At 34.3% G+C, this 22,675-nt stretch overlaps 1 protein-coding gene across 1 annotated transcript; it reads right to left on the bottom strand.

Annotated features, from left to right (window-relative positions):
* Positions 1 to 885: 885 nt before the first annotated feature.
* Positions 886 to 13,517, bottom strand: LOC116024335 (mediator of RNA polymerase II transcription subunit 16-like). Its single transcript, XM_031265233.1, has 16 exons — positions 13,049 to 13,517; positions 11,621 to 11,689; positions 9,079 to 9,167; positions 8,569 to 8,681; positions 8,249 to 8,350; positions 8,071 to 8,155; positions 6,756 to 7,352; positions 5,494 to 6,112; positions 5,245 to 5,324; positions 4,756 to 4,838; positions 4,229 to 4,465; positions 3,904 to 4,087; positions 3,167 to 3,594; positions 2,486 to 2,662; positions 1,618 to 1,995; positions 886 to 1,503 (listed from the first exon to the last, which is right to left on the bottom strand). Exons 1-16 carry the CDS (start codon positions 13,351 to 13,353, stop codon positions 1,360 to 1,362), a joined length of 3,690 nt encoding a protein of 1,229 aa, XP_031121093.1. The 5' UTR covers positions 13,354 to 13,517; the 3' UTR covers positions 886 to 1,359.
* Positions 13,518 to 22,675: the final 9,158 nt, after the last annotated feature.

Raw genomic sequence — 22,675 nt, 5'->3', positions numbered from 1 at the left:
ATGTTCATCCCAAACAAATCATAATCCTTCCGAACAAATCATAACCCTTCCGATCAGGAAGGTGCAGATAAAAGGCCAATGTTATTGTTAGAAGAGATGCACTATCGCTTGATAATTGAGGAAGATGCTTTTTTTTTTTTTTTTTGAATACTGACTCTGTTACAATGTAGTATGTTATTTTCTCAACCTACTCAAGCACAAAGGGTCAGTTACCTCCACTGAAGCTTGAACCTACTCCATTATCCATGTGACAGTGTTAATCGGGACACCGAGTGCCACTAAATGCTTTTATTTACACTACAACTGAGGAAGATGCTTGATAATTCCCCTTCAGTTTGTACAACTTTTAATCAGCCTAATTGAACAATGACAAGGGCTGTAGTTTGAGATTTTGGACTTTTTATGGTTGATAATAGTAAATATCAATGTCATATTTAAAGTTGAGATTTTTTTTAAGTACTATTAATTCTATTACAAGATAATATTTGTTCTATACTTTTTTTACGTGTTGCAGCTCAAAGAGCTAATACTCTCTCACCGGAGTTCGACCATGTGACCTTTCTTCAAGAAGAGCCATAGAGATGTCATCTGAACACAAGGTGCTTGGTAAGTTGAGATTATTTAAAAGACAGAAATATGATCCTTTTTATTGATCAAATTAAATCACAAGTTAATTACGAATAACATGATAAGTTTCGTAAATTGTACTCCGTATGAAATTTCTACTTTTGATCTCATCTTCAAAAAGAAAACAAGTTAAGAGATGAAATTCAACTATGCCCAAACAAAGAGTTCCTTTTCCTTTAGGACAACGGAGACTTCCTAACTATAAATTATACAAAACTAAAGAGGACATATTATCAAACTGAAGGGGAAATCAATAACTTTTGCTTATGTTACATTTGAGTGACCAAATTGGGAATTAACTCATTAGATTATTAATTCAAGAAGGCTGATATGTTAGTTCACTTCTATATATCAAGATACCATTTATTTGGGGAACAATTCTCCCCTATTTTACAGAGAATTATACAGCTTAAGGGTGCCTTTTCATATGGCTAAAGGCAATCCTAACCATTAATCTAGGGTTATGCTTCTCTATTTTTAAGTGTTAAGACAGACCTCTCTATATATTAAGCTCAGAACATGCCACTAACCAGCTAGGAGTTTACCAGTCATCTTCAGTACTAACCCAAAAACCCTGCAGCAACTCAACTATAGTTACGAGTGTCATCCAAGTGCAGCCATGTCAAAACACTAGCGAGATCATCAATCTTAAAAGAAATTGTTTGACGTACTGGGATATTAGCTAAAACGGAGGGCATCTGAGATGGATGCTTAAGCTGAAGCCACTTTGCTCTATATAACTCGAACCCAGGTTCCACCGCACATTGGACAACCGTATGCCCACCGGCTGATCCACCATTGTTCCTTCTCATTCTGATTTGTAGGGTTTACGCCTGGTGGAGCAAAAGCTGAAGTCTGCCGCAAACATCTCACGCACTGCATAAGAAACAGAACGCCTTAGTAAAAGGGAAGAGTTGGTTGAAAATCAAGGTTTTTCACATTAAACTAGTTCGAATGAAAGTCTACTGAGCAATGAATCACGTTACCGACCTTGTACCAAACTCCTTCGAGCCCTGACTTCCATATTGCAGTCACAACATCCCTTCGAGATCCCATTATACCAAGATATGCACCCAGGCCAACTGAATTGTTCAAGCCAAAAGCTGCATTTCGTTCAGACATTCTGCGCTTCCTTGGCCATGAGCTGCGAGCAACACAGCAATCATCGGAATGATCTGACGAGCTACACTTGAGCAAGTCTGTTGTATGGCTAAGCCTAGAATTATCATCAACTGGATCAATATCCTCTGGATCAGACCAATGTTCACCATACATATTCCTCCTGTGCCATTCTTCAGCTGGAGGATGCAGTTCTAACTCTCGAAGCAGCAAGCCAGCAGCATCTGCACCTCTAGGCCGGGGCATATTCTGCTAGAATTAAAAGCTTGTTTTAATTTTGTTTCTGAGTAGAACTGTAATAACTAATAAATGTTTCTGAGTAGATGTTTTTCCCCCATCCACAACTAAAATATTACAACTTTATTAAGATTCCATGAAATGAAGATCAGAAATATCAACTCCTGACTTTTGGCATACAACGTAAGATCAAGAACTGTCCATATTAGTAAGCACATACACACTCAATTACCGGATCAGATGATTCTGGATATATAGTTACGAAATATTATTAGCTATAGTATTAAACTATTCTTCAATGCTTACAATCTACACCACATTTCTAAATTGATGTGTGTGTTTTTAAATACAAGTGTTCCAAATACATGGCCAGCTAGAAATTTTGATAGATATTTTTTGGTTGAACTCCAAAAAATGTTCCAGTAGAATTTCAGGTATGCACTACAATAAAAGCATTTAACTTAAGCAGGAATAAATTTTACATCCATTGTACGAGAAGTACCTGCATATAAGGACCGAGTGAAGCTTCTACAACTTCAGGCAAAACAGTGTAGTTCCCATCAATGTAATGAAGACGGACTTGGATGCTGCTGCTCCCTACCTGGGAAACCGGCAATGGATGTGCCAGACCAGCTGTCCGACGGCAAAGATCCATCAGAATAAGAAAGAGGACCTTCACCTGCATTTGAAATAAATAAGAAATTGAACGGCTCACTGATAAATTTCTGAAAGGGAAAACAAGAGAGCATACAATCATACAATGAAAAAGGGCAAAGGTCTAACTAGAAGAGACCGAGTCCAGAGGTTTATGTAGTTAAATCATACACAAGCCAGAGCACATAGATTATACATCTTTTTTCCAGATTAGATATATCTAACAAGTAAAAGTTCATCTTTTTAATGGCCCAACCTACCATAAAAGTTTCTTTTTAACCAGTCACCAACGTCTACTGGAGTTGGTTTTTGACCAGGCAATCTATATATACTTGTACCAAAACAAGGTTTTAAAGGCCATTTACTTCATGATTCTTATTTAATATTCACCTCACAGTTATATAAGCTAGGCCAAAAACTAAGCAAATCAATATGAATACACACACATATATCATATATCCATGTGCCAGAATTCAATGAAGAAATTTGAAGCAGCGATAACACTGAAAAAAGTATAAATTGAATTTACCTCATCATATGTATATCCTTGTCCAGCATTACCAGAACCTATTCTGGACCTGTTAGATGGACCTTCTTCAGATCCCTTTCCTCCAGCACCAACTTGACCACCAGCTATTGGTTTCACAGCAGAGCTGGCCTCTTCTACTTTGTTGGGAGGATTGGGCCCATTATAACGTGCTAGTTGTGTTCGACGGAAGATAAAGCAGAAGTGCAAAAGTTGGCATAAACGGTGAAGAAAATGGCAATCTCCAATAAGCCTTACAGCTGGAGTTCCTGGAAAAGTGCCTGTATTTATGCTTATAGGCATAAAAGTTGAAGGGCCATTTATGGGGTTTGGAGCAGAACTTGAAACACTATCAGCTGTGTTACTACTCTTTAGCAAAACTCCTGGTGCCCATGCTTGCATCTGAGTACTTGCACTACCACCCTGGACACCTGGAAAGGACAGGTCAGGATCATCATATATGAATGATTCAATAGAATGCAAGGGAAGGAGGTTCACACAGACTCAGATTAGTTGAAAGAGAAGTGGTCATTTCTTGAGGATGCTATACTTAAAAAAAAAAAAAAAAAAAAAAAAAAAAAAACTGAATTTATCAAAGAATGATTGAACAGAACATAGAAAGGAGCTTGACACTGCTCCCAGCCCCAGGTTTGCTCTAGTATGAATACACTCATGTCTAGAGGTTAGTCCTTCTGACAATATAAAATCAGAAGATGTTAACCAGAAAAGAGACTACTGACTCTGAGTTGTTGCAGGGTTAGTTGCAGATGGAGCAGAATTTTGGACAGGACTAGTCACCACATTCCGGTTCCCACCAGTGCCAGAAGTAACAGCATGGGTAGCTAACTGGCGGCAGAAACTTGCATAACGCCGCAAACGTGTGATAAAATGAGATGCCAGATCAAGTATTCCATCAATATAAGCCTGAATTGCATTGCTTTGACAATTAGAGAGCTGATAATCTCAGAATATTAGCACAGTTTGAATAAAAAGGAAACGGTGATTTATGCAGACAAATGAGCTTCAATATATATATATTTTTTTAAACAGCTGAATTATTGGCACCTGGACATTTGGGACTAATGCAGGTTCAACAGCCATTGCCTCAGCATCAATACCAAAGAGCGTGTCACTGGATGCTTGCCATGGTTCTGTAACCAAAGCTGAAGGATTTACTAAAGCTGATTCAATTCCTTTGCCAAGCATATCCAGCAGCAATCTCGCTTGCATGTCAAGAACCATTGCCCTGACTTCCTGAGCATGTGTTCCTTCTAGAAGCCTACATTTTATCCTGTCTAGACTCTTAATTGTTCAAAACAAAACTATAAGAACACAATGAAAATAGGAGCTATGAAAACAACAAAGACCAATAAATAAAATTTCAGTGAATATGAAGAACTTTAGAGGGAAGAAATAAACATAGTAATTTAAGTGATTAAAACAAGTAAGCAAGTTTGTAAAAGTGATTGGGCTAAAGTCAATTTTTTTACAAACACTAGTTTAGGGAAATAGTAATATATATGTATGTCTGTGTGTGTGTGTGTATTCATTTATTTATAGTGTGGAAATGGCAATGATTGAATGAAACATACAGGTCCATATTGCTGTCTATTCTGAGTAGAAGGAAGAGAGTGGAAATCTGCATCCAATACAGCAATGACGCTGTTCAATGAAACTGCAACGAAGAAGCACTATGTTAAGCATGAGGCAATTCTGAGGTGAGTAGTCCTGAAACATGTAATACATTATATATCTAAGCTCTGTAAGTGCTTTCATAGTAATGAGAAAAATGCAGGAATAAATTAGAATCACCTGCAACCAAACATCTAACTAAGTAGTTATAGCATGGAACAATACAGCAGAACAGACATATCTAATTAGTGAAATACAATAATCACCCAGGCATCAATAAAGACTAAACACAATGATCAGTACTAACTGCTAAGGCTGGTCATTTAAAAAGTGTGAAGATGCCATGTGTATAGGGAAAAAAAATTTGTTCATCTGGATAATGGGAAAAAGTTTATGGAATGCCAAGGAGGACAAAAACTAAAAAAGAAACATGTTGATTTAGCTCTTACCAATGCCATCTTCTGCAGCACTTTGTGTACACCCAACAGCATCCCACCAATCAATTCCCACTAAGAGGCTCCACCAAAATCTAAAGGACAGAACAGATTTATATGTGAAGCAAAATGATATTAGTAAACTACCACCATAATTCCTACACACTATTTACTTAGCATACAATTGAAAAGCAAGGCACAATTAGACTTCTACCAAAGTTTCAGAATAAAAGGTGATATGTACCTCCACAAGTCAATACATACCTCTCAGTAATTGCACGCTCCCATGTTGCAGAGTGAGCTTTCACCTGATTAATTGAAGCAGCAGGAGGAAGAACACGGATTATCTTCAATATGGTGCAATCCTTTCCGTTATCATGCCAAACAGAAGCTGAGCAACAACTTGTTGAAGAGAAAGCAGGAGCAGCAATAGCAGAGCCAACATTAATCTGGTATTTATCAATAGGGGTGAAACTTGGACCTGAGAATATGTGGACCCCACCTCGTAAAAATGCAACAGCAACCTCACCCCCATGAACAGAATAAACAATCCTTGCAAGAGTTCTAATATCACTTGGCAGATCAAATGGATCAAAAAAGACACTCATTGCCATCTCAACACCAGTATCAGACACATTCCATCCATCAGATGCTGGCATAGTTCCTGTTGCTTTGGGCTTTTTAAAACCACTTGATGCTGGAATACATTTGTTTACTTTACTCACCCACACCGTCTGCTTGGGTGCCTGATCACCAAAATTGGATGTTGGATTACCAAATATTTGATGGAGAACAACATCCTCAACAGAAGATTCCCAACGTTGAATCCTCCATCCTGTGATTGAAGGGCCTTCATCAGGATCATAAGGAGACATGTATTGTCCTACACAAATGAAATCGTGATCTGTTAATTTACAAGAGTCCAGGAAAAATTCTCTACAAGACAAATTAAATACTGATTACACAGTACACACATTCCTTTGATGTTATACTATGGCGCAATTAGCTCCATCACAACTTCAACATGAAACCAAGTCACCATAAAGACAAGGTAGCAGAAAAAAGGAATCAAAAAGAAAAGAACAAGATAATGAGTTCAATAGGTATTGGTATTCTCAATATTATGGCGAATGAAGAAAGTAGTAGCCCTTTGTTTATAAATACCCATAATTGTGAAATGCCCAACTTAAAACTTCATAACAAACTCCAGACAAACAGATAATCAGAGGCATATCACTAAGTTGGTCAAATCATGATATCATTCCAAGAAATTTGTTGCTACAAGCAGTGTGTGAAGAAAGGGAGTGGGAGGTTACATGCATTCATTGCATTTGAATTGAACGTAATAGATGTTGCATCAACAGTTACAGTCATAGCTCATCCCAAAATGCTATAGAAATGAACAAGCACTTTATATGACTCTACATGCAAAATAAAGGAGGTTATTCTTCTAAAAAGTTGAGTTGTCATCCAACACAGTTTAAGAAATTAATTTAAAAATGACCAGTGCAAAATACAAATCATACCCTCAACTATCAGAACAGCTATGACAGAACCACCACGAGTGGGATCAAAGGCAACTGCAGTGACACCAGAACCCCATGTGGTGGTAGCAGCTGATTGAGCTGCAGCCTCAGGACTCACATATGCAGAAAAGTTGGAAACCGGTGAACAATTAAGCACTATCATTTCACTGTAATCTTGTTCTGTTTGTGTTTTCCCTTGCTTTGCTTCTTGTAATAAATACTCCTGCCAGCTAAACAAGTATGCAGGTAGAGAAGCAAAACCACACCAGGAAGGAGGACTTAGTGATGGTGGCACCCCATTTCTAACACTTGTCTTTGGGTTTGCTTGAAACCCATAGCCAGGGCCAGGAGAAACCTCCCAAACGACTACAGTTGATGGGTTTCCAATTGGAACACCTGCCACATGCAAGGATCCCGATTCTGTTACAATAGCATCAGCTGCCATGATCCCACTTCGCCCAGCTCCCAAGAGCCCCTTGCTTGTGCAAAACCATTTTGATGGCACACCACATTGGTTAGGTGGCCAATGAGACCAGTGAAGTTGAAGAGATCCAGTTGAGAAGACAGAGCAGACACACAGAAAATTTGGCCATCCAGCTGTATTAAAGCCAACAGTACTCTATTGATTAATGGATATGCATCTATCAATTATAAGCAAACATAAGTATAAAAGAAGAATAGGACATCAAAGACAGTAAAGGCTAAAATAGCAGCAACAGCAGAAACAAGAATGAACCACCACACTAATGCATAACTGCATAAGATCTCAGCTTAATACTCAACATCCCAGATTATATACACAGCTAACATAAGAACCATGCTTCCTACAGGTCTAAGCTACTAGAGCCAGTTAGACATAAATTTTTTAGAAATATATAGCACCCCATCAATGTGTTTACCTAGATAATAGGGCCAACAATAGCTCAAATACTAACCACAATCCATGCGCCTGCTAGCATGCGGTAGAGAAATTGAGAAGAAAGGTGTGTGTGTGTGCGCGCGCATGCATGTGTAAACAGAAAATGGAAGTCTTTCTTTGATTTTCTTTAACATATACATAAAAGGGGCACATGTGCTGGAGTAAAAATTCAAGTAAAATAAGCCCATAAAACAACCAAATAGATAATTATTTATTTAAAAGAAAGAGTACCCATATATCTACATTCTTTTTAGTGCAGCAGAAACTGACAATAATACATTAACAACAACAAACAGGAAAAAGGGTAAGCTTTCATGTTAATGGAAGCTGGAAGTAGAAGAAAGACAAGGTTCCCATTATAAAATGAATAAAACAGCAAAAACCAAACCCATTAACCTGGAGATTCTGGTTGTTGCATGAGGAATTTCTCTTCGAAAGTTGACTTTGTGGCACTACCAGACCTTGATGAAAGCCATCTATACTATTTAATGTAAAAGGAGGTCAAATTAAATCGAACAGAAAATGCGAAATGTTTGAATCTAAACTGGCACATTATATGATAAAATTTTCATACCGGAGACACTCCTGATAGCCATTTTGTTACAACTGCAATGTCCTGCCGCCACTCATACTCTTTCTCCCAACAGCTAGCATCTCTTACAACATTTGCTGGACCCTAAATGGCCAAGCCAATTAATTGAACAATTGAGATGAAAAAATTTTTGAAAGAAAAGTTTGTTGGTTGATGGGTTCATGCTAATAAATACATTCTGCATAGAAGCTAGAAAAGCTGCACCAAGGATGACCATGCAGGAAAGATCATTTGTGAAAGGCCACAAATAAAATGAGGAATGCAGTTCAGATTAACACCAGAAAAAAAAAAAATTAGCATACTTGAGAAGGCTGACTCCAGATAGTTACTCTTCCATGGAAATTAGCTACAAGGAGAGCACGAGGACATGAAGTAGGGGACCATTCAATAAATTGAACTGAATCGCGAGGTGAGTCTGCAAAAAATTCAACACAGCTTATTAAGTAATTGACAATTAATACGATGAGATCAATTAGTTGACCTAAGACGGGCAAAGATACAAGTTATCATCATTTTAAACTAAATGCAGGCAAGTGTATAAAGTGACAAGGCAATGGTGATTAAACCAACTAACACTTGATAAATTGCTTACTGACATCAAACCACCAGTGCGTCTTTATTAACCAGGTTTTTTTTTTTCCTTTTTTAGCCCAGCATATCAAAGATGAAAGCCTTTAGCAATTTTACTAACGAAAATTTTCATACAATTCTTAAATTTATTTTGGCACATTAACATATTATCATTGTACCAAATTTTAGCTAAGTGAAACAGCTGAATCATGCAATGACACTAAAAATCAGTATTACTATACCTGCTACAGCATTAAAAACTGTACACTCAGTAGGTCGCTCTGGGATCACAATATGAATGGGAATCCAAAATGGTGGTTTTGCATTTGAACTGTCAAAAAGAAAAACAATATAAAGGAGTGAGGTGAGCTTCAGTGGTACATTAAATATTCTTAGAAAAGAATAAGTAGAATAAGGATTTTAACTATAAACAACTACAGGATTGATTTTGTTTATTGTTAAATCATACTCCATAGCTCATAATGGTATTCCAACATTAATTTATTTATTTTTTCCATTTCTAGGGGGAATTTGGAAAATTTAGCCATATGTATAATGTACAACTTTGTTAACTATTTTTTATATTTATTATACTCTAAGGGCATCACCAATAGCAGATTTTGGTGGGTTTTTACACGGTTTTTTAGACAACAATTGCCAACCTGGAAGAGAGAGAGGGAAGAAAGAGAAGGTGTTTGTTCCTCCTGCAAGGAAGGGGTTTTTGCAGAAATGTGGGACCCACTGTTCAGACTTGCCACTCGCGCCGCACAGGCATCGCTGTCACCACTGCGACCATCGGGCACGCGCCCGCTGGGCACGTTATTGTCGCTGATTTGGCTTCTTCTTTTTTTCTTTTTTTTTAAATCAACATTATTATTATTTTTTCTTTTTTCTCTTTCCTCCCATCTTCTCTTTCCTAATCACACTTACAAAAAAAAAAAAAAAAAAACCCATTTTTAGTATAATGAATTTCATTTTTAATATATTGAAAGTTCATTTCTAGGTAGAATACCAAATAATGAATCTTCAGTGCACAATAAATAACCTTCAATATTAAAAAATGAACTTCAATATGAGTCGGTAGTACTCAAAAAAAAAAAACCTTCAAAAAATGACATCAATGTATTAAAAATGAACATTCAATATTAAAAAATGAACCGTTAGTATACTAAAAATGAACCTTACGTCAAGGTGAACCATTGTCCAATGTATAATGATTGATTAGGTACACTGTGGATTCTGAAGTTCTAATGGGCCAAAATCCTTGAATCAAATTTGGGCTTTAAGCTATAATCAGGATCTGCATGTGTGGCTCATGTATACTTTTGGGCAGAATGTAGGTATTTTCAAAGTTTTAGTGTAGCCTATCATAACGTTCAATGGCTACAAGATTACTGTGTTGCATCTTGAAGTATGACAATTTTTATAGTAGCAGTAGTCCTCTTACTTTGGGGCTCCTGCATTGTGTATGGTGCATTTGGCTTTTTAACTTCTGAATATAATGACATGCTTTGTGGATAGCTCCTCCTCTTCTTAATCACAGAGTATATTTATCAGGAAGAACCTACAGAGGATACATATAAGTTGAGCTATGTAGTGCGGAATGTGACAAAACATATTGTTGTCTTAATCTTAAATAACATAAATCTTATTATCATTATCTATCTTCTCAAGTTACTGTGTTTTTTTTTGGTTCACTTAGTGCTGTTGCGTGGTGTGGAAAACTGAATGCCATAGCATGTGCATCGGAAACTTGTGCAAGAATCCCAAGGTTAGGGCCTCTTGTCAGTTTATGATACTTAATAGTTGATAACATTTACATTTATACTCTCAGTTAACATTAATTTATAAAATAAAATAATAATAATGATGATGACGACAAGACTTTAATAAAATGGGGTTTAGGGTGTAGCTTGGTGGTGAGCTACACCTATTTCTAAGTGGTACACCTGGATTTGAATTCTATACCTCCATTCCCTACCGGTAGTTTTTATTAGGGCATCCTCAATAGTGGGGTTTTTTTTTTTTTTTTTTTNGCGCGTGCCCGATGGTCGCAGTGGTGACAGCGATGCCTGTGCGGCGCGAGTGGCAAGTCTGAACAGTGGGTCCCACATTTCTGCAAAAACCCTTCCTTGCAGGAGGAACAAACACCTTCTCTTTCTTCCCTCTCTCTCTTCCAGGTTGGCAATTGTTGTCTAAAAAACCGTGTAAAAACCCACCAAAATCTGCTATTGGTGATGCCCTTAGAGTATAATAAATATAAAAAATAGTTAACAAAGTTGTACATTATACATATGGCTAAATTTTCCAAATTCCCCCTAGAAATGGAAAAAATAAATAAATTAATGTTGGAATACCATTATGAGCTATGGGTATGATTTTAACAATAACAAATCAACGCTGGGCACGTTATTGTCGCTGATTTGGCTTCTTCTTTTTTTCTTTTTTTTTAAATCAACATTATTATTATTTTTTCTTTTTTCTCTTTCCTCCCATCTTCTCTTTCCTAATCACACTTAAAAAAAAAAAAAAAAAAAAACCCCACTATTGAGGATGCCCTAATAAAAACTACCGGTAGGGAATGGAGGTATAGAATTCAAATCCAGGTGTACCACTTAGAAATAGGTGTAGCTCACCACCAAGCTACACCCTAAACCCCATTTTATTAAAGTCTTGTCGTCATCATCATTATTATTATTTTATTTTATAAATTAATGTTAACTGAGAGTATAAATGTAAATGTTATCAACTATTAAGTATCATAAACTGACAAGAGGCCCTAACCTTGGGATTCTTGCACAAGTTTCCGATGCACATGCTATGGCATTCAGTTTTCCACACCACGCAACAGCACTAAGTGAACCAAAAAAAAACACAGTAACTTGAGAAGATAGATAATGATAATAAGATTTATGTTATTTAAGATTAAGACAACAATATGTTTTGTCACATTCCGCACTACATAGCTCAACTTATATGTATCCTCTGTAGGTTCTTCCTGATAAATATACTCTGTGATTAAGAAGAGGAGGAGCTATCCACAAAGCATGTCATTATATTCAGAAGTTAAAAAGCCAAATGCACCATACACAATGCAGGAGCCCCAAAGTAAGAGGACTACTGCTACTATAAAAATTGTCATACTTCAAGATGCAACACAGTAATCTTGTAGCCATTGAACGTTATGATAGGCTACACTAAAACTTTGAAAAATACCTACATTCTGCCCCAAAAGTATACATGAGCCACACATGCAGATCCTGATTATAGCTTAAAGCCCAAATTTGATTCAAGGATTTTGGCCCATTAGAACTTCAGAATCCACAGTGTACCTAATCAATCATTATACATTGGACAATGGTTCACCTTGACGTAAGGTTCATTTTTAGTATACTAACGGTTCATTTTTATAATATTGAATGTTCATTTTTAATACATTGAGTGCTCATTTTTTGAAGGTTTTTTTTTTTTTTTGAGTACTACCGACTCATATTGAAGTTCATTTTTTTAATATTGAAGGTTATTTATTGTGCACTGAAGATTCATTATTTGGTATTCTACCTAGAAATGAACTTTCAATATATTAAAAATGAAAATTCATTATACTAAAAATCAACATTTATCTATGATCCACATTTTTTAATATTGAAGGTTATTTTTTGTGCACTGAAGATTCATTATTTGGTATTCTACCTAGAAATGAACTTTCAATATATTAAAAATGAAAATTCATTATACTAAAAATCAACATTTATCATTAAAAATGAAAATTCATTATACTAAAAATCAACATTTATCTATGATCCACATTATTCATTATACTAAAAATCAACATTTATCTATGATCCACATTGCAACGTGGACCATGATCCATAGTATAATTTGTCGTACTTAATCACATTTCAGTTAAGAAAAATATTAATAATTCCTACTATGTGAGTATGACAAAAACATAACACTGCCTCCTCAATCATAATTAAATTGAAGAGGGGAGGAGATCAGTTCAATTAGTAGTTTAGAGTTTGAAAAAAAAAATGTTGTATATTCTTTTTGATCAGCACCGTAATCTAAGCATTCAACAACCGTAAGTAATACATTGAAAGAGAAAAAATCTCACGAGTGGAGATACCAGCAGACGAGCTCGAAATAGTTATAGAGTAATCAAAATCCAAAAATTCAAAATACTCACAGAGCGCCGAGCAAAAAGATCACCTGAAATTACGACAAAGCTCCGGCACACTCATTTTATGCCGCAAATTTGAGCTAGGCTGTTTAAGCCTGACGCAGAACACCGTGGCCGGACCCGCAGGATCCTCCTCGATAGGATCTTCCGCCGCCGCTACCGCTGCCGCCATCTCCTTCTCGGTATTCACGGCGTCGTTCTCGGCAGCTTGAGCCTTCTCGAGAGCTTCAAAAGCTGCGTTTGAGGTATCAAAAGATGACTCCCCCTCCGCCTTTGTAGCAGCAGCTGATTCTGATTCTGCCGCCGTTGGTGGAGTCGTGGGATTGGTGCTCATTTGAATAAAGACAAAAGAAAGTCCAAAAAAGTCTGAATTGATTAAAGTTTGCGTATATACGTATATGGAGAGAGAGAGAGAAGAGAGAGAGTGGTGCCGAAAGTCTCCGATTGAAGGCGACAGGAACCGGTGGATGAGAAAGAGCGGTGTGGGGTTTTAGGTTGGACCCTTGGAGTACAGATTTTGCGGTACGGATAGGTGCGGATTTCCACTATAGTCTGTTGCAATGTTGAATTTTTATTATAGCCGACTAGCCGTGTGATATCATGATTTTACTTGGCATATTTTAAGGCGGCTTAGGCATTTTAGCTAGAGTTTTTTTTTTTTTTTTTTTTTTTTTTAACTAAAGTAATGATAGATTACTACATGAGAACTGAATGAGCAGCAAATTAATTCCCTACAATTATTGGTGGCAATGTCAACGTAAGAACGATCTTCCAAAGTTGTAGTTGTTAAATTACTCTAAAGGGAGGAACAATCGGATTGTAGCGTAACAGAGACTAATCCACGATCTTTCAACCACGAGAGAGCTTCTTCGCAGGTAAGAGTTTCCGCCAACAGTGGCAACTACGAACTCATCGTGCGGCGAGAGAAGAATGACGCCAAACGTGGCCTTACCAAACGAGGGATTGTAGCGCCGTCGAAGCAGCACATGTAGTGTGACTGCTGTTGGGCGGTCTCCGAAGTTTCTGGCGGCTAGGCATGGCAGTGAGCATGGAGGCAAGCATTTTAGCTAGAGTTGATGATTATGCTTGTTTCTCTAAGTGTATTTGGAAAGCAAGAAAATGATTTCTAAAAAACATTTTCCTTTCTTGTGTTTGGCTGCATAGTAGAAAACTGTATTTGTGTGTTTGGTTCATTTTTCAGAAAATGGGCAGAAAAATGAACAGTAATGTAATGTGAATAGTGCAACACAATTATTGATTCTTCAATCAATACTAAACCAATCAAAAAGGAAAAAAAAACTGATACGCCAAAACTCACAGTTGAATTATGACAAATCAATTTCTCCAAAGATTGCCTGAGTTGGAGAAGTCCACGCGCGGAGGAGGTCGAGAGATCACATCTTCTTAGCTCCAGAACCTTAAGCCTAGTAAAAGGCAACAGCGACAGAGGCAAGGGGTCCCTGGCCAGGGGCGGCAGCACAGAGAATACCTTAAGTGACGTTAGGAAGCAAAGAATTCGACAGAGCTTCTCGAGAGCACGATGGTCACCTAGGTCCGAGACGTAAGCACGGAAGTAATCCACCGGAGCACCGGCGAGCAACTGGGAGTAGAACTAGAGGCAGAGAGCAAGCAGAATGAGAGGGCGGAAGTGAGATGGCGCAACTGAGCAAGGTTTGGAAAATGACTTCCCCCAAAAAATGGAAGTCATTTTCATTCAAAAGTGACTTATTTTCCATTGACCAGTGGGTTGTTTTCCATTGACCACATTTTCCTTCCTCTTCCCAAACACCAAAAACCAATAAAATGATTTCCAGAAATTATTTTTCGGGTTTCCAAACACACCCTAAATTATATCCTAGACTTTATGAATTTACACTCAATTTAATAATAAGGCAAACTAAGTTAATTTAATTTTGAGATTCAACATTAAATTATATACTTTTACATACAACAAGTTTAACCCAAACTTAAACACTCAATGTTAATGACTGAAATCAAAACCCACCAAAATGAGGTTTCATAATGTGACAAGCATGAATATGGCATAAATTGTTATCATCAAAGATTTATAGGGTGTTTGATTGACATAAATTGTAATTCATTGTAATAAAATTCAACATTGGTAAATAATACATTGAAAATTACATTGGAAATCATACCTCCCTTCATATGAATCGGAATTCAGCATAAAAAGGAAAGGAAAACATTTGACAATTTTGCCTTTCATTGTTTTTATTATTACATAAGAACGTTTTAGTATTTATATCACTTATTCCCTTCTCATTAGTCATTCCTAATAATTATATTTCTCCTATGAATTTGAATTTCTACTTTATTCCTACATTATTCTTTGACTCAAGTGTCGAATAGGCTCATCTATTTACTCACAAAGTGTTCAATTAATCCCTTTGTCTAAAATAAAATTCAATTTGATACACAAACTTTTTAAAATTCTTGCATTTACCATTTTTTCTAATTTACATCAAGTTGTCAGTCCATATTACGATGACATGGAAATTTAATTAAATAAAAGGTTGTTGACATGGAATTTATTAAAACTATAAATTAATTTAATTAAATAAAATGTTGTTTTGACATGAAATTTATTAATTTAAGGCTATAAATTAAAACCAAACAAACCCTATCAATATATTCTTCATCTTCGACTTCTTTCTTCACCTTCGTCTTTTAGTTATTTGCATTCCCAATAGACCACTTAAGTTTAAATACATATCTTAAACTTTGAATTTTTATTGCTTATATAATGTCGGGGAAGTTGTAAAAGTTTTGACAAAATATGATATCAACGAATCATTATCATTCTATGTCTATAGAATTTGAAACATGTCCATAATAAGCTAAAAGCACTATAATTCAAAACTGAAAATAAGAAGACGAGAGGAATAGAGCATAAAATATAAATTGAAAAATGTAGCTATAGAGATAAAGAGATTACACACAGATCACTCTTTGCATTCCTTTTCTCTTTCTTCAACTCGCTCTACTCAGAGTACTGATGGAGGGAGAATGAAGCAGCTCTTCGAGCTCGCGTTTGTTACGTATTCAAAACACAAATTGGGACTTTTAGGGCTTTTTTAGGTTTGAGTTTTTTTTTTTCAAACAAAATAAAATTTTACTAGACACCATATCAAAAAAAAAAATTATTTTGCCAGCCATTTCATCAAAACCATATGGAACCTGAAAAAAAAAAAAAAAAAAGTAAATGCAAGAATTTTAGGAAGTTTGTGTATCAAATTTAATCTTATTTTAAACCAACAAGTAGATGTATGTGCCTTTAACACTTTGTCTTTTTTTTTTTCATCAAATTATAATTTATTCCATTCTTAATTCTATCCAATAGTCAAGCACTGTATTTATGATTGTTATAGGACAAAAGTTGACAATAAATTTAAAAGTACGTGTAATATGTTGCCCATGTGTAGTATTTTCTTTTGAGCTATTTGTGCCATTGAAACTTGTATAATAGGTGACCGCATGACTTGAAAATTTGATATGCGCATTTTTGGTGGTGTGTGGAACTCCTTGTAGTGGGACACTTCAGGGTGCAGATTAGGATTCTACATGGCCAACAGTTGCATCGTAAGCCAGACGGTATAACGTGGACCATGGTTATGATTAATATTGTAATTGTTTTGAACTAATATTACAGTTGTGTTGAAAGGGAATTGCAGTTGCGTGGAACAGAGGTCGTTACATCTGTATTATTTTTCGCCACTTTGGGCTGATTTTTCCCAATCAATAGAAAATGTTGACTGGGTTTTCCAAGGGTAGCCAAATATGAGAAACTCAGAAAATGGGGTCACACTTGTGTGAGACCGTCTCACGGATCCTTATTCGTGAGACGGGTCGGGTCGGGTCGAAGCACCATGCAAATGTCATACTTATATGTGCAAATATCATACTTATATGCTCAAATATAACACTAATCAAGAATACAATTTTTGTTACTTATAAGAGAAAAAGTAATACATTTTTCATAATAAGTAATGTTGACAAGTGCTCATTACTTATAAGGGCAAATATAATACTTTTGAGTAAAAAAGTAATACTTTTAAATTGAAATGTAAAAGTATTGTATTTTCCATTAAAAGTATTACATTTACCCTTATAAGTAACAAAAATTTTATTCCTGATTAGTATTACATTTGAGCATATAAGTATGACATTTGTGCATAGAAGTGTTACAATTGCATATTGACCCGACCCGTCTCACGGTATGCCCAGAAAATGATTTCCAGAAATTATTTTTCGGGTTTTCAAACACAGTCTTAATGGAGTTCTAATGTTTTGAGCTTGAATTTGTTCGTCGAACTTTTCAAGCTTAAATTTGAATTGATAATAACCGAATTAAATCCAAACATTGGCCGAATAGATGCTAAGTAGCTTATAAATATTGTATAATTTACCCTTTGGTGACAATCAAAATCTTTAGGCCTGCCTTAGTTGTATAATTTTTAGCAGACAATGGGCCAAACGTTTTGCAAATTGGAAACTGCTCTAGAAGTTTATTTATTTATTTGGGTAGGGGGTTTATTGCTGGTCTGGGCCTATGCTCCACCTTTTTGAATTGCTAACTAAGTCTAAAATACCACACACAAATAAATTAGCAACTTCATCAATAAAACTTTAATTCATAAAAAATTTCACAATTGCCACTTGAAGGTGTATTTTGAATAAAACGTGTCTTGTGATTATAGTTGGTAAAAGATAACCAACATAGATTTTTCATAGTTAACTTGCTTAAACTAAAAATGATAGTAGACAGTTTTCACGGGGAGTTGAACTTGAAACCTCATCAGTAAAAGTCAAATATGAGGTTTTTGTCAAGCCAACAAAAAAGTTAGAAAAAAAAAGGAAAAAAACAAGAAGAAAGAAAGGAAAGGAAAGAAATCGTATACCAATAGTGCCAGACAGCGCGGGCATGTAAGAGGCACATGCATGCTAGGTGCGCTAGAAGCGACGCCTATTGAACTTTTTTTTTTTTTTTAGTTTCTCAAAAGCAGAACATGAATGAATTTAGTTAGCACTAGATGCTAACTTTTATCTCTCTACTAGCCTTTTTCTTTCACATCAATTTGTTTGCCTACAAAATTATTGAGAAAAACTCTTTATTGGGAATGCCCTTATGTTAAATTAAATTTGTTTAATGGCAACGATAATATTGCATTCTCACCATTCTCAATTGCAAGTGACAATTACATTATACTAGTAAATTATAATAATTTTCAATTCTCAATGCAATTAAAGATATTATATTTAATAATAAAATATAGAGGTCACCTGCTAATATAAAACTTTTAACCCATAGGAACAATTTGTACACTAAGTATACCATAAGACCTTTTAGCGTGTCAAATTGCTATTATTCTATGCATGCAATGTGATCACTTACAAGTCAATAAGAGCACCTACATTTTCTCACTTCCAATCATGTATTTGGTCAATCAGTCCCCGGCCTATTCAATTTAAAAATATTTTCTAAACTTTAGGAGCCAAGTTATAATATCTTCCATACATTTTTTAAATTAATATAAAACAAAAGAATGATAGTGATGCATATCTATCGTTTCAACCTAACTCTCAACAAGTGTTATGTAAAAGTCAATAATCACATATTGCAAATAATAATAATAATAATAATAATAATAATAATAATAATAATAATAGTCCAAAAGAGTGAGTAAGTATTTGGAACATGATTCTCATATTGAAGGTTATAAGTTTGATTTTTGCTAACCCTTTTTTAGTCGACCCGATTGAATTAGTTTATCATTCTTGCGTACATTTAATAAAAATCCTACAAAACTAAACTAATTGTGGATAACTGAGTATTGTGAACGGTCAATTTATGGTAGCTCATAATTTTTTATTTTTTATTTTTGATGTAAAATCATAAAGAGAAAATATCATTATTTTTAATATTATAGTTTATGATAAAGTTGATTCATGTTGTATTCCTGGAACTCTTACATTGGCTTAAAGCCTTAAAGGAATATTTATATGCACTTATTTGATTCTTACAGCAACTAACATTATCAATTGGTTATTTGAGTGCCAAATAGATAATTAAGTTTGAGTATTAGTTGTTATATGCCTGTTTTTTTTTTTTTAATTTTCAATTATTTGAGTTGTTAATCTAGATTTGATCAATTGTTCAAATATAACAGCACTTTCGCATCTGAGCAAGTTTCTGCACCAGAATTCATCCATATATATATATATAGTGCCCTGAGCAATGTTATTAATAGTATTTTCCTACTCCCATTTCGTGTATCCATATTCGGTTTATGAATTATGATGGATCCATTCCTATAAAGTCATCAATTGAGATGCTCTTAGTAACATGAGAATTTTGGACATGATTTTATTGTTTTTTTTTTTTGTGTCTAATTTATTCAAATTTATTATGTATTGCAAGCTTTTTTTGAAAATGTAATTTATTAAAATATGCTTTGACTTGACCTAAATTCACACTTATCTCATATTTATATTTATATCTATTGAAGATTGATTTGTGAATCATACATTGGTGGTCCGGGACAGTTGTGGCATACAGCATTCCAGCCACTCCTTTGGAAATTTGATGCGCGTTGACTAAATCTACAAAGAATTAAAAAGAAAATCAATGGAAAAATGCACGCCTTACAAAACCATTGGGTGAGAAAATGGAGAAAGAAAAAACATTTTGAAATTTAATATCAAAAAGTAAAATGTCAAACATTATTGTATATGTGTGTGTATTTTCCAACAACTCCACCTCAAACTACACTAGGAAACTTTCATATGACTTTTTCTTGTTATCATCTCATAATTAGAATTGACCTTTTCATCATGTTTTATGCATTGAATATGAAACTACATATCATGCGGGCTATCTTTATGATTTGATTGTGCTTTTTCTTTGAATGTACGGGAAGCCACCAGTGATTATTCGAATATGTGTTTTGAATAAAAGTTACATTGTAATCTTAGCTAATAAATAATCATAATAAGGTAAATTTAGATATGTTGTCCATAACTGATCGGTTTAATCCAAAAAGGTCATCTTGAAATTTTGTGATTATATAGTCAATTGACATACCAATTCAATCGAGGACATTGTCAAAATCGTGACACTAGAAAACCCTAGTAATTATTATTCTCATTCAAATTTAAAACTTTTTAAAATATCTCTTTTAAAGGTTTAAATTTAATTTCTTTTGTTGATATTGTAAGTGTAATTATATATAAATTTTTGTATTTTTCTTATCTTTTTTCTTTCATTGTATGTGCGTGTATGTGTATTTTGTGATACTCAATACTTTCATTTAATTGATAAAAATTTTGGTTATGATTTTAAATTTGAACGATCAATAATTTAAATCTTGGATTTATTCAGTAAAATCTATCAATTATGAATCATAAATAAATAAGAGAGTATTGTGCACATGGCAATTTCAAGTGATTTCCGACTAAAAAAGAGACTGAAATGACCAAATATGATATAATTTTAAAGGAATAATGTTGGCAAATTATTGCATGAACCATGGTCCACAAAGCTGTGTAGACCAAAAATAAAAAGTACACTATTTTTGTACTGAATGTACATTATTTTTGTACTGTAGGTACATTATTTGATAGTATATATCAAATAATGTACCTTCAGTACAAAAATAATGTACCCTAAAATAATGTACTTTATGTATAACAATAATGTACTTTTAGTATATTAAAAATGTACTTTTTATTTATGGTGTGTGGACCATGGTCCATACAATAATGATTGAATAATGTTCAAATAGGCTATCAAATTATATCCGAAAATACAATCGGGTCATCCAATTAAAAAATTACTATTAGTTCCTAAACATTCTAAAAGCATGCAATTGAATAAAATTTGACATGGGATGATCTAATTGTATTTTCACGTATAGTTTGATAACCTATTTAAGCATTATTTCAATTTTAAAAATGAAAGTTGAAAATCATACGTAAAAGTGGTCAAAAATTTTAATGAATATAATCTTGAGATTACTTGAGGATGTTCAATTGTTCACTGTGTAAACTTGCTACTAGGGCTATGTTTGGCAAACATAGCTGAAAAGGTAGCTAAAAGCTGAAAAGTAGCTGAAAGCTGAAAAGCTATAAGCTAGGAGCTGAAATCTAAAGAGCTGTTAAGCTAGCTGTTATACTTAAAAGTGTTTGGTAGAATTAGCTTTTGATAAGTTCATAAATGTAAAAAGACTAAAAAGGACATTTTCATAAAATTTAAATAGCTTTAAATTTAAATAAGTTTGTTTACATATTAAAATATAAAATAATGAAATTAATATATTTTAATAAAATATAAAGTAAGAACATATATTTGAAAATATATAAAGTAAAATAAAATATTTATAGTTCATAAAATTAGTTCATACAAAAATTAATATTCAAACACACAAATGTCAAATTGAAATTACAAACCAAACATATTAAAGAGAAGATGCCAAAAGAATTTTAATTAGGAAGGGTAAAGGATATCATTTCTTTAAAATAATAAGGTTAAAGATAGAAAAAAAGTTAAGAAGCTACTAGCTTATTTTGAAACGCAATCTTAGGTAGCATTAAAAAATAAGCTCTTATTTTAAGTTACTAGCTTATTTTAGGAACATTACCAAACAAAGCTTATAGTTTATTAGTAGCTTAAAATAAGCTATAAGCTCCTAAATAAGCTCTGCCAAACATAACCTAGATAATAGTCCATAAGTTACACACCAAAGAAATCACATAATACCCCGTATGACAAGCTTAAAAAAGTAAAATAATGTTGACAGTAATCAAACTCTTAGGGGTCGTTTGGTTCACGGAATCTTAGATTACCGTAAGTAATAGGATTACCTGCAAGAAGGTAATGTGAGATTATGGAATGTAAGATTACCTGATGTGTTTGGTTAAAGTTGTAGGAATATAATATTAACTTGTTTGGTTGAAGGTTATGTTTTAGGTTATATTACATCAATTACATAAATGCCCTCATAAAAATTGAAAAATGTAAATTGCAAGTTTCTTTTTATTTTTTATAGTTCAAAATTTAATAAGATGCTAATAATAATAATAATAATAATAATGGAATGCATAAAAGCACTCTTAAGATGCAATTAAACAATTGAGTTTTAATCTTAAGATAGCCTTTTTAATTCTTGCCTTCAGTCATATAATAGCCCAATTTTCATCAACCAACCATTCGACCATGACCAGCAACTTAGACCACAACAGCAATTAAAATCAATGCAATTTCAGCAGATGAATAAAAGAAGGATACTTGAGGGCAATTTTGAAATATTAAAAAGTAATCTCACATTACCTAACAAAAACTTGGTAATCACTTCACCTCAAACATACCCTCATTTCCTATGTGGCAGTCATCTTATATTACTTAGCATCTCACATTACCTAAACCAAACATGGTAATCTAATATTACCTTCCTCAGATTACCAAGGTAATGTTAGATCCCCTGAACCAAACGCCCCCTTAAGAGAATATAAAATCATTTCTGAAGTAAGCAATGGACACACAACATAATACTATGATACTTCTAACTACACGACAAGACCTAAACCCCACCAGCCCACCTAACAGTCGGAATGGGGTTTGAAGTTTAAGAAAAGAAGGT

The sequence above is a fragment of the Ipomoea triloba genome, chromosome 1, assembly GCF_003576645.1.
Source record: "Ipomoea triloba cultivar NCNSP0323 chromosome 1, ASM357664v1".
Taxonomy (NCBI): Eukaryota; Viridiplantae; Streptophyta; class Magnoliopsida; order Solanales; family Convolvulaceae; genus Ipomoea; species Ipomoea triloba.
Note: the sequence above shows the minus strand (reverse complement) of the source record. Positions and strands in the feature narration are given on the sequence as shown.

Excerpts from the sequence above, each read along its gene's own strand:
- LOC116024335 (XM_031265233.1), bottom strand. The coding sequence starts at position 13,353 with ATGAGCACCAATCCCACGACTCCACCAACGGCGGCAGAATCAGAATCA. Across the intron at positions 6,113-6,755 it reads AGCTGTTCTGATAGTTGAGG|GACAATACATGTCTCCTTAT; the intron begins GTATGATTTGTA and ends TCATTTGTGTAG. Across the intron at positions 4,839-5,244 it reads TGCTGCAGAAGATGGCATTG|TTTCATTGAACAGCGTCATT; the intron begins GTAAGAGCTAAA and ends TCTTCGTTGCAG.